At 42.9% G+C, this 14576-nt stretch overlaps 2 protein-coding genes across 3 annotated transcripts; both read left to right on the top strand.

Annotated features, from left to right (window-relative positions):
- Positions 1–33: 33 nt before the first annotated feature.
- Positions 34–5535, top strand: LOC146567498 (retinol dehydrogenase 11). Of its 2 annotated transcripts, none has more exons than XM_085287399.1 (7): positions 34–280; positions 2814–2929; positions 3314–3469; positions 3573–3677; positions 3854–4063; positions 4474–4666; positions 5294–5535. In XM_085287399.1, exons 1-7 carry the CDS (start codon positions 216–218, stop codon positions 5394–5396), a joined length of 948 nt encoding a protein of 315 aa, XP_085143525.1. In that variant the 5' UTR covers positions 34–215; the 3' UTR covers positions 5397–5535. The 2 variants fall into 2 exon arrangements, with proteins under 2 accessions (XP_085143525.1, XP_085143524.1); XM_085287398.1 differs by lacking the exon at positions 34–280 and adding an exon at positions 2586–2712.
- A 262-nt stretch (positions 5536–5797) lies between these two features.
- LOC146567497 (retinol dehydrogenase 12) lies at positions 5798–14572 on the top strand. Its single transcript, XM_085287400.1, has 7 exons — positions 5798–5927; positions 6330–6445; positions 8369–8524; positions 8775–8879; positions 12292–12501; positions 13127–13319; positions 13509–14572. Exons 1-7 carry the CDS (start codon positions 5917–5919, stop codon positions 13609–13611), a joined length of 894 nt encoding a protein of 297 aa, XP_085143526.1. The 5' UTR covers positions 5798–5916; the 3' UTR covers positions 13612–14572.
- Positions 14573–14576: the final 4 nt, after the last annotated feature.

Raw genomic sequence — 14576 nt, 5'->3', positions numbered from 1 at the left:
GGGAGATTGACAAAACACAACCAAGGCTTCATTTATCTCCACAAGATGATCTATAATCTTTGTGAAGCAATGCTAATTACACATGTGGCAAGGCCTCTGTGCCTTTGTCCCTGTGTTGACAGACAGGCAGCCTTTCATCAGGCCTGGGGATGGCAAGCAGCTGTGAGGAGAAACTAATCTAGCAGTCAGACCAGCTAGCGTCACAGAGAGACCACATGAGAGGAACTGGCAGCACTCATTTGGGCCTGGTTTGGGTCAGCAGGAGTATGTTTATATGTGTGTGTGCATGTGTGTAAGAGTGCGTCTTGTCTCAGCTTATTTTATGGTTGTTTGTGAAAACAGGAAGTTATGACTAGCTTTCACATGGTTTACATGAGAACTGGCTGGCTGGCCAACACAGAGCCCGACTGCACATTTAAATGATTTCAGCTTTTTCTTTTCTTTTCATGTGTGAGAGAACAGCCTTTCATTTGACTTATATGTAGGGTAGCAACCACCTTGTGTTGCTATAGTGTGCCTCCTAGTGGTAAGTGCAGGTTAAGATGATAAACAAGACAACAAATCATGGATAAATGTTCATGTTCATGTTTACAGTTTCAGCAACACAAGAAACGAGATGCATCTGTTTGTTGCATTTGTATAGGCATTTCTAAACAGACATATTATTGTGTACCACCTTATTTATTTGCTTGCAATTTTAAAAGAGGAATCGAGATCACTGGAAAAGAGGAAATGGGCTCTTGAGAAAGGGTTTGTCTTTCATACTGGAGCACTTTCGAGGCATGAGAAAAAGCCCAATCAGCTGTTGGTTTAATAACCTGACAGTCGGTGTAACCAGGTGACAGCGCAGACCTGTGGAAAGCACCAGAAAATCCACAGTGCTTATGTGCTGAAATTACAGTCATCTCACCTGTGGAAGCAAGTTTTGGATTCCAGCTGCAGACTTGCAAAAGATCATTACAGCTGAGATTCGTTACTCAGCACTGACAGCAGATGGAGTTTCTAGTTTCTTCAAAGATAATGATTTTGCTTTTGAGAGGATGTAAATATGATGAACTGCTTTGAATGGAAGCAGCAGATGGTAGCTGATAAATACATAATGAATGAATGAAACTGTGTGGAACTTTTACATTTTTATACATAAGAATCTTTTTAATGAGTGTCTTACAAATTTAATTGAAAAATTTGCTCTTGTGATTTTGTTACATCTACGACACAGTAATAATAGACAGTAATAATAATAATAATTCTAATGCAGAAAAGGAAGAAAATTTTCAGAGAAAAGGTAAATACAGCTACATACAGTCATGTGAAAAAATCAGACAAATACAACCGCGAAGAACTACAAATATGAGCATACGCTGTGTCAACGAAAACTAAGGCAAAATGCAGAAATAGTGTGTGAAACGCTAAACACACCCTTTTAATGCTTCCATAGGAATTAAGAGTGTAAGTAGCAGCCAGGTGATGCTGATCAAGTGCTTGTAATTAATACATCAGCATCACACAGTAAGTGCGAGCAACTCTAAAAGCAGGGCTTTTGGCTGTTTGTTTGTGTGGAAGCACAATGCCATAGCGGAAAGATATTACGAATGATTAAAAGAGGCTGTCTATCAGTCTGGAAAGGGTTATAAGGCCATCACTGAGCACAGTGAGCTAGATTGGCAACTGCAAAACATTCTAGACAGTTGCCAATCTTGCTGAGAGCAAACGCACTCAGATCGGGCCATTATTGTTCAAAAGGAAAGTATGACTTTTTTGGAAGGGTTGCAGGACAAACGCTCTTTTCTCTAAAATGAACAAAGCAGAACAGCTTAGGTTGGCACGGCTGCATCTGAACAAACCACAAACTTCTGAAGCAACGTCCTTTGACCAGATGAAACCAAAGTAGAGTGTTTGGCCTTAATCCACAATGCCACATTTCTTGAAAACCAAACACAGCATATCAGCACAAATGCCTCATACCAAGTGTTACGCATGGTGGTGGAGGAGCGATTATTTGGCCTTGTTTTGCAGGACCTCGGCATCCTGCTGGGGTTGTGATGAGTCTTTTTTTCTGTGTCTGTCACAGGGATAACACAGAGAGAGGCGGAAAACCGTTCACACTCACAATCTCACCTACGGCCAGTTTAGAATCACCAATTAAACTAACCCCATTCTTGTCTTTGGATGGTGAATGCAAACTCCACTGAGTCCTGCCTGGATTCGAACCCCGGATGTTGTTGCTGTGAGGGGATAGTGCTAGTTCTCGTTAAACAGCCTTATATTAAGACATGCTAAGGACCAGGGATTTTTATTGATCCCTGATTTATAAAGCCTTAGAATTGAAAAGGGTTTACTTTCCTTTTACAGTAAATAAAGATTCAGTGTCTTAAATCTAGTTTGCTGAGTCATTTCAAATACTTAGTTTGGTACGCAGAGCTGAAACCTCTTAAACAAATACTTCTCTGTTTCTTTGATTCTTTAAAATACTGCATCACCAATCATATGACGCTTATCTTGAAATTCCGCCTTAATTGATTAGCACCAGTGATGAGTTCCAACAGAGGGGTATTTCTTTCTGACAACAGCTTACCATTTAAAAGGTGGTCATGTTTGCTTTCTCTCTCAGCCCTGTGCCTCCACATCTCTGGGACTTTTCAACATCAGCGAAAACAATTTTTGAGTAGGGATATCACAGTTTTATTTTACTTTGGAAATGCAAGCAATCAGGTAAGTTTTTGTACATCATCACCAGAAAGGGGGGGAAAAGTCTGACGGTAGCTTTTCATTCATCCATCTGAGATAAAGGCTTTAGGTGTCTCACTCCACAGGTCTCTCTTCATCCCCACATGGTCTTCAGATACACGTCTAGATGGGAAGACAGCTATAGTGACGGGGGGCAACACTGGAATAGGAAAAGAGACAGTTAAAGACCTGGCTAGCAGAGGCAAGCAAACAGCGCTGCACATGTAAAGACAGCAAATGCAATGATGAGTAACAAATTTCTTTACAATTGTTGTCATATTCTTTCTCGTCTGCGTGACTCAGTGTACTTGTGAACTTGTGCATTTGAAGCTTCCTGTTCCCGCAAATATAATAAATACAATCAGGTTACTCAAACATAAACTGTCTTTATGATAACGCATAATTCTAATGAACTCATGTATCGGTACTGGTTAATCAAAGGCAGGCAGAGGGATTAAGTTCAGAGCATACTGCCACGACACAAAGACTGCCAAACTGGCCCAGACATATGTGTTGAAATCGTGCTATCTTGTTCAAATGTCAAACATGCATGTACACGCAAACAAGAGGAATTAATCTCCCGTAGGCGCCCGGGTGATCTTGGCGTGCAGAGACATGGCGAAGGGAGAGCAAGCTGCTTGCGACGTCATGAGGGAGGTGAAGGGAGCGAAGGTAGTCACCAGGCAACTGGATCTGGCTGACACCAAATCAATATGCCAGTTTGCTGAGAATATCTACAACAGTGGGTGGCACACGCAACACACACGCGGACTTCGGAGTAGTGCGTGCATTCTTTTTTCCTTCTAAATACTGTGATGGTGGTAACAATTGTCCTGTTTTCACAGCTGAGAAAGCTCTTCACTATCTGATCAACAATGCAGGCGTGGCTGTGTGTCCTTTTGCCAGGACAGTGGATGGAATTGAGATGCAGTTTGGAGTCAATCACTTGGGTAGGAGGAAAAAACACACAAGGTTTAGTTAATGACAAACATGTTAGATTGAAACAGACTTTAGCAAAAGAGCAGATGAGTTGTCAGTCAGCTCCTGTTGTTACTGCTAAATATGTGATCAGTGATCAGTGGTGGCTTAAAACTCCTCGCCTTTTTCTCTCCTACCACCCATTTAGGTCATTTCTTCTTGACTTTTCTGCTGCTGGACTTGCTGAAGCACTCGGCCCCATCTCGGGTCATCAACCTGTCATCAGCAGCTCACATCTTTGGCAAGATCCATTTTGATGATCTGAAAGGGGAGAAGGATTACCATCACTTCAGGGCCTACGCACAGAGCAAGCTGGCTAATGTCCTGTTCACCAGAGAGCTGGCCAAAAGGACAGAGGGTAGGGACGCAGAGACTGAAATATTATCTAGTCATTATGTGTCGTCTTTTGCCTGTCTACCTCGCCTTCCTTATGCAAGGAGAAAACGGATCTTATCTCATCTCAACAGTGTGAGAGTCCCATGCCTCAACCACAACTGCTCTGGGCGACATCAGAGCACAGGGAAATAAGTTGTGTTAAAGACTTAATTGTTGCCCAGCAAATCACTCCTCATTCACTAATAATGCTGTCATTTCTTCCCAGATATGAGTCAAGGCTTTCTGTATCTTTTTTTTTTCTAAATCAAGTGAAACTATATATTCTGGGTGTTTTACTTTACTGATGTGTCCACTCATGTGTGACTACAAGCTGTTATCAAGGATCTGCTTCATTTCAGGTTGGATAAATAATATTTATACCAATCCCTCCAGTTCTAGGTATCACAGCCTACTCAGTTGACCCCGGCTTCGTGAACACTGACATTTTAAGGTATATAAGGCGCCCTCTTCTGGATATAGTCAAGAACTTCGGGTTTCTGATCAGGACCCCAGCAGAGGGAGCCTACACCACCATCTACTGTACCGTCACTCCTGATAATCAGCTGGTCACTGGAGGATACTACAGGTCAGCGTGAAAACTATTTACAATTACAGACAAAAACTTGCTTAATCGCTATAAAACAGGTGTGATTAAAGAATCATGAAAGACGAGAGGAGCCATTCATCGATATCATCCGAATAATTCTTAATACACTAATTAATGGGTAATTACTAAAGATCTATGAGTCATTCTGTATAAGTGATTCGTTAGATAATAAATATTTTATAATATGCACCTTTCTTAGAAAGAACAGCGTTATCTGTTCAGTCTCCAAATCGCTCAGCACGACCGGAAAATACTGTATCTCCACCCATGGCTATAACTCACATTTGATACATTTTAAACCGAGTCTGTTGATGGTCATGCAGCCCTGAAGCAATGAGTAACTACCTGAAGTAACGAAAAAGAATAAATTAGAAATGTAATGATCAATGAAGAAAGTGTGGAGTTTGATTCATTTACACGTAATGCACCAAATATTACCTTACAGCTATCCAATTGTGTCTCCATTTTATCTACTATCTTCTAACTATCAGCTGGTTACATTTTAATTATCACATGTTTTAGTGCACTTTATGTTACAGCGATGGAAATGTATAGCTCACTTAAACGATGTGCTTATGTATTGTCCATTCACCCCTTTCCCCACAGTAACTGCTCCAGAGCAGAGAGCTCCAATGCCGGCCAGGATGACGGCACAGCCCTGAAGCTGTGGGTTGTGAGCTGCCACCTGTTGGGCATCCGCTGGAGATAAACTTCACCTTTGATCTGAAGGCTAAGACAAATGTAACAGCTTCCAATAAAGAAACATCCCTGATATAGCATTGTGTGTCCTTGTGTGTCCGTTTGTGAGTGAAAAAAAAAACAGACTTCCCATTTTTATTAGACTCTTACATCATTAGGATTTTAGCTCTGGCATGCTGCTACATAGTGAAGTGAGGCACGTTTTAACTTTGGGTTTTCCACGTTCTCGGTGGTATCACACACCGCAGTGGTGAATTATCACACTCTCGCCTCAGCTAACCCCATAACTCGAGTCTCTCCGACAGCAGGAGGCGGCAGGAGAGCCGGCTGCTCCCACAGCCTGTAACTTGTGAATCAATTATGCGTCAGCCCGCCCCTGATTGGCCCCGGCACCTATACGCAAAAGAAAACGAGGAGAGGTGGCTGACAGATGAAAAGCACGGAACCCGCTGATAAAGTGTTGTGGCGGAGAAAGGAGCTGTATTGTCGCAGAGGTCCTAAGGTGGAAACCTGTTGCTCTTTGAGGAAGAATGTACTGCAGGTAGGAGAAAAATACATAAAATAGAGCCTGCAGAAAACGTTAAAGGTTAGGTAGCTGGCTCTAATAATACCAGCAGTGTGAGATATTTGAAGATTATCCACTGTGTCACCAGATTTTGCAGAGTGATTTGCGTCGTGGTTTTATTGGTGTTTTTATGCAAATTTTGAAAACGGAAAAAAGAGCTTTGAGCATGAATCTGTTTAGACGACTTGCGCAATTATTCTGGAAACCAACTGATGTAATATACTCTGTTACAGATGCAGTATGTGTAAGTCTGATGTTGAATAGTTAGTATGAGAGCATGTGCTGATTTATAGACTCTTTTGTGTCCAAATAAAGATCAGGTCTTTAAAACTTTAAGGAAAAATATATAATCAATGCTTTTACTTGCCTCTTGTTCAGGGGTGTGTGCTGTAACCACTGGTCTTCTGAGGAGAGGTTAGATGGGAAAACAGTGGTCATCACTGGAGCCAACACTGGTATAGGCAAAGAAACTGCCAAGGACCTGGCAAGAAGAGGTACTGTGCCCAGCTGCGGGTCTTTCTCCATCTGCCTCTGTCTATCAGGTTTTCAGACGTGTGCCTGCCTCTTTAATTTACACTAACTGGCAGGCTGTGACTTACAGTGCATATCCCACTCTGACCTCGTGATTTAAGCACTAAGAACACTTATGTGATTGGGCTAGGTCCAACTTGCTTGGTATACCCAAGTCTATCATGAATCTGAATAAAAATATAGATAAAAATTTGTGGGTTTTTTGTTTTGTTTTTTAATATATATATTTTTTAAATGAGCATCTTGGTTAATGTTTCAATGATTCCAGACGACTGTCAGAAATTGAAGACAGATGAGGCGTCGCAGGGACAGAGGGAGCATTGTGAAGGTCCCCTGCAGGGCCAGACATGAAACAAAGACAGTGCATCTAGCAGTCGTGCACACACATGCACACACACACACACATGCACACACACACACACACATGCACACAGAGTGAGTAATATGAAAGCTGGTTCTGCATACAAGACTCAGTTTGTTCAGCCATCTGCATCATGACGGACACAGCATGCCACATACACCTTCCTCAGTTTAAGAACAACCAACATGTAATTTTTTTTTTAAATTTACACTGGCACCAGTATAAAATAACCCATAGTAATAATAATACAACTAGATTCCCAGCCTTAAAACAAAGTAGAAGGAGGCACAGCATCATCTTTCAGTAAACTGGATTATGCAACAATGTGATGACAACATGATTGGATTTGGAAAGATTGATAACGAGAAGCGATTCCTTCAGGCACTGCATCTCAACATTGTCAATCGTTTGTTATGATTTTGATCGAAATTTATTTTATTATTATTATCATTTACTAATTTATTTTACTTTTTGGTCCACGTAATGAGTTGTCAAAGGAAGCTGTCCATGTGAAATTTAATGTTTATGAAGTGAAATCAGGAAAGACTGTTACAATTACATATCATACTGAGTGTGAATAATCAGTCTATGATCAAAACTGACTCAAGCCATTTTTGCTTTTTATTACATACTCAGATGATTTGCGCATGTGAAAAAAAAATCATCTGCTGAAAGATCTTGGACGTGACTCAGTACACGCCTCTTGGACTTGACTCTCACTGTTTGTTTACTATTTTATTTAATTGTATGAACTCGGCATCCCTGTTGATGTGGGAATAGTTTGGTCCTCAGGATGGAAACAAAGACGGCAGCAATAGGATGGAGATGCTATATTACAACTAGTTAATGGCTCCCATCTTCTGTAATTACTGGGCGCTGCAGCTATTTTGCATATGTGTGAGTGTGTTTGCAGGAGAGCGTGTGTGTATGTGTGTGTGCATATTTGTGCCTGCATATGGGTGAAAGAAAGGGTGGGTGCATGTGTCCTCAAACCCCCCCTTCTGTGCTCATTAAGAAGAATGCATGGTAATTTGTGTCAGAAGCGAATGAGAACGACACAGTCGAGAGGGTCTTGTGTTTGTTCGAGTGGAGCAGTTGGCTAAATGAGATGCTGAGTAAGAGCTTAGAAAACATTACAGGACCATCTGAAGAACCCTGAAAGATTAAGGTTCTTCATTTAATGCTGGGACCTTTTGTATCCCACCAAATGAGCAAAGCTTTTTTTGTAGTTTTAAGTTTGGGAATCTTTTGAACTCTACTGTTCAAGTATTAGGGTAGTACAATACAACTGCTGTGAAAATGGCTGTTATGGGGTGTATAAAAATCATTTGCTGCCAAAAACAGGATGTGAGCTCAGAGTGAAATTTCACACTTTCAAGAATATGATGTGGGTCAAGTCTTTCCTAATGAAACTTGGGGTGATTTAAGGTCCCTGTGCTCACCTAAACTGATACTCTGTAGTGAGGGACTGTATTTTATTATACTATTTGTCACTAGCTTGTGCTCTGTGGATCTTACTTTGTAGGTGCACGCATCATCATGGCGTGCAGAGACCTCGAGAGGGCGGAGGAGGCACGGACGGACATTTTGGAAGACACAGGAAATGAGAACGTGGTCATCAGGAAACTTGATCTGTCTGACACTAAGTCCATCAGGGCCTTTGCTGAAGTTGTTATCAATGGTATATGCTTTTTTTTAAAATCCACTTTTCCTTTCAAGAGCATACTTGTATGCCTCTTAAGGAGTAATGGACTCTTCAAGCAAACAGGGCTCACTAATTGCAGGGCTGATGTATAAATCCCTGTTTGTTCAGCCCCTCCACTGCCTCTGCTGCAGATAATTAGAGGCATACTGTAAAAGCATTTGAATTTAAAACCAGTTGTTTTATCAGATATGCAGTTTGTGTGGGTTTTTTTTGTTTTTTTCTCCAGAGGAAAAACAAGTGAATATCCTGATAAACAACGCAGGCATTATGATGTGTCCCTACTCCAAGACAGTTGATGGGTTTGAAATGCAGCTAGGTGTCAATCACTTGGGTAAGTTACTCTAAGTTTTGTATTGTTCTCTCTGCATTTTTACGCTTCTTTTTTGTTTTGAAATTAAGGCTCATGTTTCATATTTAGAAGCAGTCATTAAATATGTTTACACAGTTTGCTTGGCTACAACTTTTTCTGACAGCTTAGATTTGCCAGTTTACTTTAACGTGAACAGCTGACAGTTACACTGTGCCTCTGACTGAATTTATGCTAAGTTTGCCTGGTGACAGGCATATTTTCATAGTGAAAAAGGTCATTTTAAATCTGGCATTAATAACACATACGCCAATCTGACTGTCTCACCAAGCTAGGACAATGAACTAGAGTTGCTGCTGCCGGTGTTTCCTCCTTTATTGGACCATGGATTCTTCCTAGGTGATGTTTTCCTCCATGTTATTTTTGTCTCAGGCTGACGGAGCGGGAACACTCTGTGCTCCAGCATGGTCTCCCACACACATATGCAAACACACAGACATGTACAAATATCCAGAAATAAACCTGTGCATTTTGGCACATTCTTTATGTGTTCACATGCTCTTTTAAACAGTGATATTGTTACGCAAAATGGGAATTAATGAAAAAACAGTAAAGAAAAATGCTCTTATTAAGATCAAGAAGAGTCCCTCAACGTTTTGCAAACAAAAAAAGAAAAAGAAAACTTCTTGGCATGCATTGTATTGGGTGACACACTGTTTACCACATCAGCAGGAATAATATCCGGTGATAATGTAAACTTTCTGACTTCTTTTTTTTTCTTTTTTTTTTTTTCTTCTAAATGACATCAGAAACAGCAGTATGCGACATTACGTGATGGCAGAGCTTCAGTTCATCCTTTGTCTTTTTTTTTTTTTTTTTTTTTTATAAATAGGACAGGGGGAATGAATGAGAGAAAGAGGGGGAGAGAAAGAAAGAAAACCAAAGGGGAGAAGAGACGGTGAGAGGGGGGGGGAAGAGAGAGAAGAAAAAAAAAAGAACTCCTGGGTCACCTGTATGGAGAAAAAAAACAAACAAACAAACAAAACAAACAGAGGAGACAGCAAACAACAAAGAGCAACATAATAATAGAGAAAACAAAGCACCATCACAATAAACTAGCTAGTCATAGATATCAATATTTACTAAATAATAAACGATATTGTGCAGCACGCAAGATAGACAGCGCACAGTGTGCTTTGAGGCAGCAGCCAAGAAAGCTTTAGTCCGCGTCTGTGAATACCCATGTGTGCATACCTGTGTGGATCAGCATGCTTGCATTCCAAAGGTTTCTCCATGTAATGATCTGCTAGGGAGTGTGGGGGGGGCCACAGCCCCGTCCTCCAGGGTGTGAAGCGGGTATGGAGGAGATCAAAACTCCAGACATCCAGAGGCCCCCAGAACACAAGAGACCATGGAAGACCAACAGAGGGGCAGCCGCGCCACTGTTCCAGTAAGAGCTGAGGAGAGTCCCAGATGAGGGCTCGCCCAGCAGCCGCGGAGCAGAAGTCAGGGGGAGTTGCAGTGACGCGCCCGTGAGCTCCGCCGGCCCCCAGCTGTGCCTGAGTGACCGAGCCCCAGGCCGAGAGGCCGGGGGCACCCCACCTCCAAAGGGGCCCGAGCGAGCCCCAGGCCCCAGGCCCCGACAAGCGGCCACCAAGGAGTGAGCCGGTGTGTACCCGGACGCCCACCCCCAGACACAAAGAACCACCAATGCACCGACACCTGAGGGAGTCCGCCACCGGCAGGGGAAGTGGTGGTGGGTGGAGATAGGCCTCCAAACCTTGGAGGGCCTGAGGTGTCCCCAGAGAGGTGGCGTCTGATACCCAACCTGACATATAGACACAGACATACAGGCACACACAGACACAAACATCCATTCCCACCCTCATGCTCTCATATGCACTCACTCCACACTCAACCAACGTGGAGACAGACATAAAGAGACGCTGTACACACAATCACACTCCCCAAGCGTACTCTACAAACCGGGTCTAGGTACCCTTGCCCCTGGAGGGGGGAATTGCACCCAGACCCAGGTGGTGTTACCCTTTTCCCTGCGGTGGGGAGAGGCAGACCACCCCGACTCCGCAGCAGCAGGGAGGCCCCACACCCCAGACCGCAGTCGGACGGCCAACTCCTCCTACTAGCCCTCCCGCTCCAGCAGGCCGCAGAGAATGGGAGTGGGAGAAGACTCCAAACCTCCCTCCACCCGCTCATTGTAGTGTTGATGCATATGTGTTCTAAGGTGCAATTAAAACCCAGGAGGGCTTGGAGCTACCTGCCAAGGAGCAGCAGGTAAGCGCATAGTCCCTCCTGCTAGCCCTCAATGACTAAGTGTATTTAAAATTGAGAGGTGGGCAACGACGTCAGGGGTGGGGTGTACACCCTGATGGTGATTTGGACTCCGTGATTGTGCCCACCCCCAAGATCCTATATGTATGTGTAATGAGAGTGTGAATAATGTGAATGTCTAAGTTGTGGGATAAAATTGAGGCAGAGGCAGCCAGAAGGGGACAGGGGGGGGGGGGGGGTAGCCTCCTCTGCACCCTGGTGACATACCCCTACTCCAAGGCCCTGCATGTGTGGGTGGTTGTGGAGGAGCGGGAAGAGGGAGGCAGCTGGAGATGGGGAGGGAAGGAAGGGAGGGGCAGGTAACCCCTCCCTGGGGCCAGCTCCCCCGCTGACCCCAGTAGGCACTCCCACCCTCCGCGACCCGCCAGGGAAGGGGGGCCCAGGCCCATCAGACCGGGGCCCAGTGCAGTAGCGCCCTCCGGCTCCACAGAGCCCTGGACAGTCCACCCAACCCCACCACAGAGAAAACTGCACCCACCCCACCATCCACACATCTTCCAGACTACATAAGACGGTAAACGCCCAGGCTGAGATCTTCCTCCACCTCTCCTGTATCTCCCCCTCCTGCAGAGAGTTCCTGAAGAGAAGAAAGCTCCTGCAAGATGTGACCATCCCCCCCACCAGTTGAAGAGCCCCCCAGGCGGCTCGACTTCTAATGAAGCAGAAAGCTCACAGCAAGGAAGAAGGAGTAGGAAAAAAACCACGAGATTTGCTTGAGATTGCGACTCCTGCGGTTGTAGAGTGCCATTTAAATTGAAAACGAGGGTGGCCAGGTTTGGTCGTCTAAATGGAGTCAGATTTTAGATTGTTCTCAGTCAGGTGGCTGGCTTTTTTATAAACTCCACAGGAAAAGCTACTTTATGTTGCATATGAGAAACAACCACACAAATTCCAGCAACAGGTATACAAGAAGCACAGCTAGTCACTGATGTGATTGGCACAGTTTCCTTATGTGTCTTTTTTGCAAAATAGTAAAACTAATTATATTTGTTAAAAGGGTTATTATACATACACTACACATTAACTGCTGGGTTTGCTTTGTTAATAAATTAACAAGAAAAGGTGTTCTAATTGTTTTCATCAGGTCACGTCCTGCTGACTTACTTACTCTTGGACCTCATCAAGCGTTCTGCTCCGGCCCGTATTGTCGTGGTGGCATCGGTGGCCCATACTTGGACTGGGCTTCGACTGGATGATATCAACAGTGAGAAGAGTTACGATGCCATGAAGGCCTACGGACAGAGCAAACTGGCTAACGTCCTCTTTGCATGCTCACTCGCAAAAAGGTTGCAAGGTGAGCTTTTAGAAAAGGAATATCCAAATGTGCATCATGAGGAATGAAGGCTATAACACATGGGTATCTTACAGCCATGATATGGCCACAGAAATGTGTAAAAGTGGAGCATGTGCAGACATCGTGTAGGCGGGTTTTGCTGAGAGACTCAGAGTCATGGAATCTGACTAATGGGATGAAGTTGTGCTGTTGAGTCAAGGAAGTAGATTTTTTTTTTTTTTTTACATTTTTACATAACAACAGTCTGGCAGCAACAAGCTTAAACTTTCTATTAACGTCACCCTGAGTAACTTGCAGAAATACTTGCCTATGTCAGTACCTGTCTGCCTTCGTACCTACTCATCTGCCAACAGGGTCCCACTTCCACTTGAATGCTCTCTTTAATCCTCCAGGAGTAGAGCTCAGTCCATTAACTCAGAAATAAACTGAAGGTGTTTTAACAAAGGCTAACTTGTCTGTTGTTGTTTTCATTAAAAATAAAAAAACTATATTCACTGTAGGGACTGGTTGAAAAAAATGTTACAAACCTCGCTTAAAATCCCAACATGCACATATAAATAGCAGGTGACAATTGTTAGCACATGTTATTTGGCAGCATTTGTATGTGCTTGCATTTGTGTTGCAGGTACAGGGGTGAGCGTCTTCTCTCTGCACCCAGGGGTGGTTCAGTCTGACCTGTGGAGGCACCAGCACCAATGTATCCAAGTGGCGGTGAAGATCTTCAAGGTTTTTACCAAGACCACAGTGGAGGGAGCGCAGACTACCATTTACTGTGCTGCAGAGCCAGGTCTAGAGAGCCTGAGTGGAGGGTACTTCAGGTACACAGTCCCAGTATTTCAGTTAACCGCAAGAGCTTTTAGAGTGCCGGTGTTACCGTGCCCAGTGTTTCTACCTGGTAATAAAGGAAAAGTTACACTTGATGTAATGTTTTTTCCCCATTTTTTATAAGTTACATAAATGCAGTGCATAGTGTGTAATTCTCATTTTCTGTTTCTTTGTGTGTGCAGTGACTGCGCCCCTGCAAGGTGCTCAAGAACCGCCTCTGATGATGACTTGGCGCAGAAACTGTGGGAGGTCAGCTGTAACATGCTCGGCATCACCTGGCAGTGAAGACACTGTGTGTGAAAACATCATACTTTAAACAGCACTGCTAAGCACTTTTATACATGTATTAATGTTACTGTTTAAAAGAAAAGTAACAGGATTGCTCCAAAGACCATTTTATTTTGTAAATGATCTAAAAAAGCTGTACATTGTATGTTTTGGTGGGAAAAAGTGTTATTAAAAAGTGCATGATGCTTATTTCTGTGAGGGCATATCTTGTTCATTCCAGTCTTGAACAGCGAGATAGAGCAAAGTGTGGATCTGGTTCTGATCAGTAAAACTCAGATCATTATAAATGCTTGCAGTTCTACCTTTCCTCCTAACAGTAGAAAGAACTATTTACAGCATGGACACATATGGTTGTAAGTGTCCGCATGTAAGAGTAACAACTACATTGCAAAATTTTGCTCGTTTGTAACCTATAGACATGTTATGTGATGTGACATGTGTTGCTTTGACACTATGACACTGAGATGAGTACGCTAAGTATAATGAAGAAAGGAAAGAAAAGTCATTATAAAGCAAATGCCAGAATGCTGTTTAGAAATCACATCTTAATCTGCATCACATGAGGGAGGATTTAGTGCCTAAGGAATGTGGAATAAGATAAGCCCATGACCAGTAATCTGTCTGAACAATGTGTGCATTCTGATTTAGATATACAGTCTCTGAAAAAAAGGATCTAGAACCCCTGATTGTAATTTTATGGATTTAAATATGTGATAAATTTAGGGGCCCTAATTCCTTTGTAACTATTTAGTTTTCTTATTTATTTTAATTGTGAAAGTGACTAAATCATTGCCAGTTTGCTGTCTGCTAGAGTGTTTTATCTTTATTAAAGGGGATAAACTTGTTTTTCTATACCTAATTCTAGTCCTCGACTAAAGACTTGTTTATTATCTTGATTGTTTTTCATTTTTCAGTCTATTGCTATTAATGTGTTTCTGGGATGATGGCTACAAATGTTTGCT

This window comes from Mchenga conophoros, linkage group LG9, assembly GCF_057382185.1.
Source record: "Mchenga conophoros isolate Kocher_MC1m ecotype Shallow Benthic linkage group LG9, M_conophoros_male_GT1.1, whole genome shotgun sequence".
NCBI lineage: Eukaryota > Metazoa > Chordata > Actinopteri > Cichliformes > Cichlidae > Mchenga > Mchenga conophoros.
The sequence above is the reverse complement of the archived record's forward strand: the minus strand, read 5'-3'. Positions and strand labels throughout refer to the sequence as shown.

Bases quoted from the DNA above. Each gene is read 5' to 3' on its own strand.
- LOC146567497 (XM_085287400.1), top strand. The intron at 8,525-8,774 runs GTATATGCTTTT...TTTTTTCTCCAG, and splicing joins TGCTGAAGTTGTTATCAATG to AGGAAAAACAAGTGAATATC. The intron at 8,880-12,291 runs GTAAGTTACTCT...TGTTTTCATCAG, and splicing joins GCTAGGTGTCAATCACTTGG to GTCACGTCCTGCTGACTTAC.
- LOC146567498 (XM_085287399.1), top strand. From the start codon at position 216: ATGAGAGGAACTGGCAGCACTCATTTGGGCCTGGTTTGGGTCAGCAGG. The intron at 3,470-3,572 runs GTGGGTGGCACA...CTGTTTTCACAG, and splicing joins TGCTGAGAATATCTACAACA to CTGAGAAAGCTCTTCACTAT. The intron at 4,064-4,473 runs GTAGGGACGCAG...CAATCCCTCCAG, and splicing joins GCTGGCCAAAAGGACAGAGG to TTCTAGGTATCACAGCCTAC.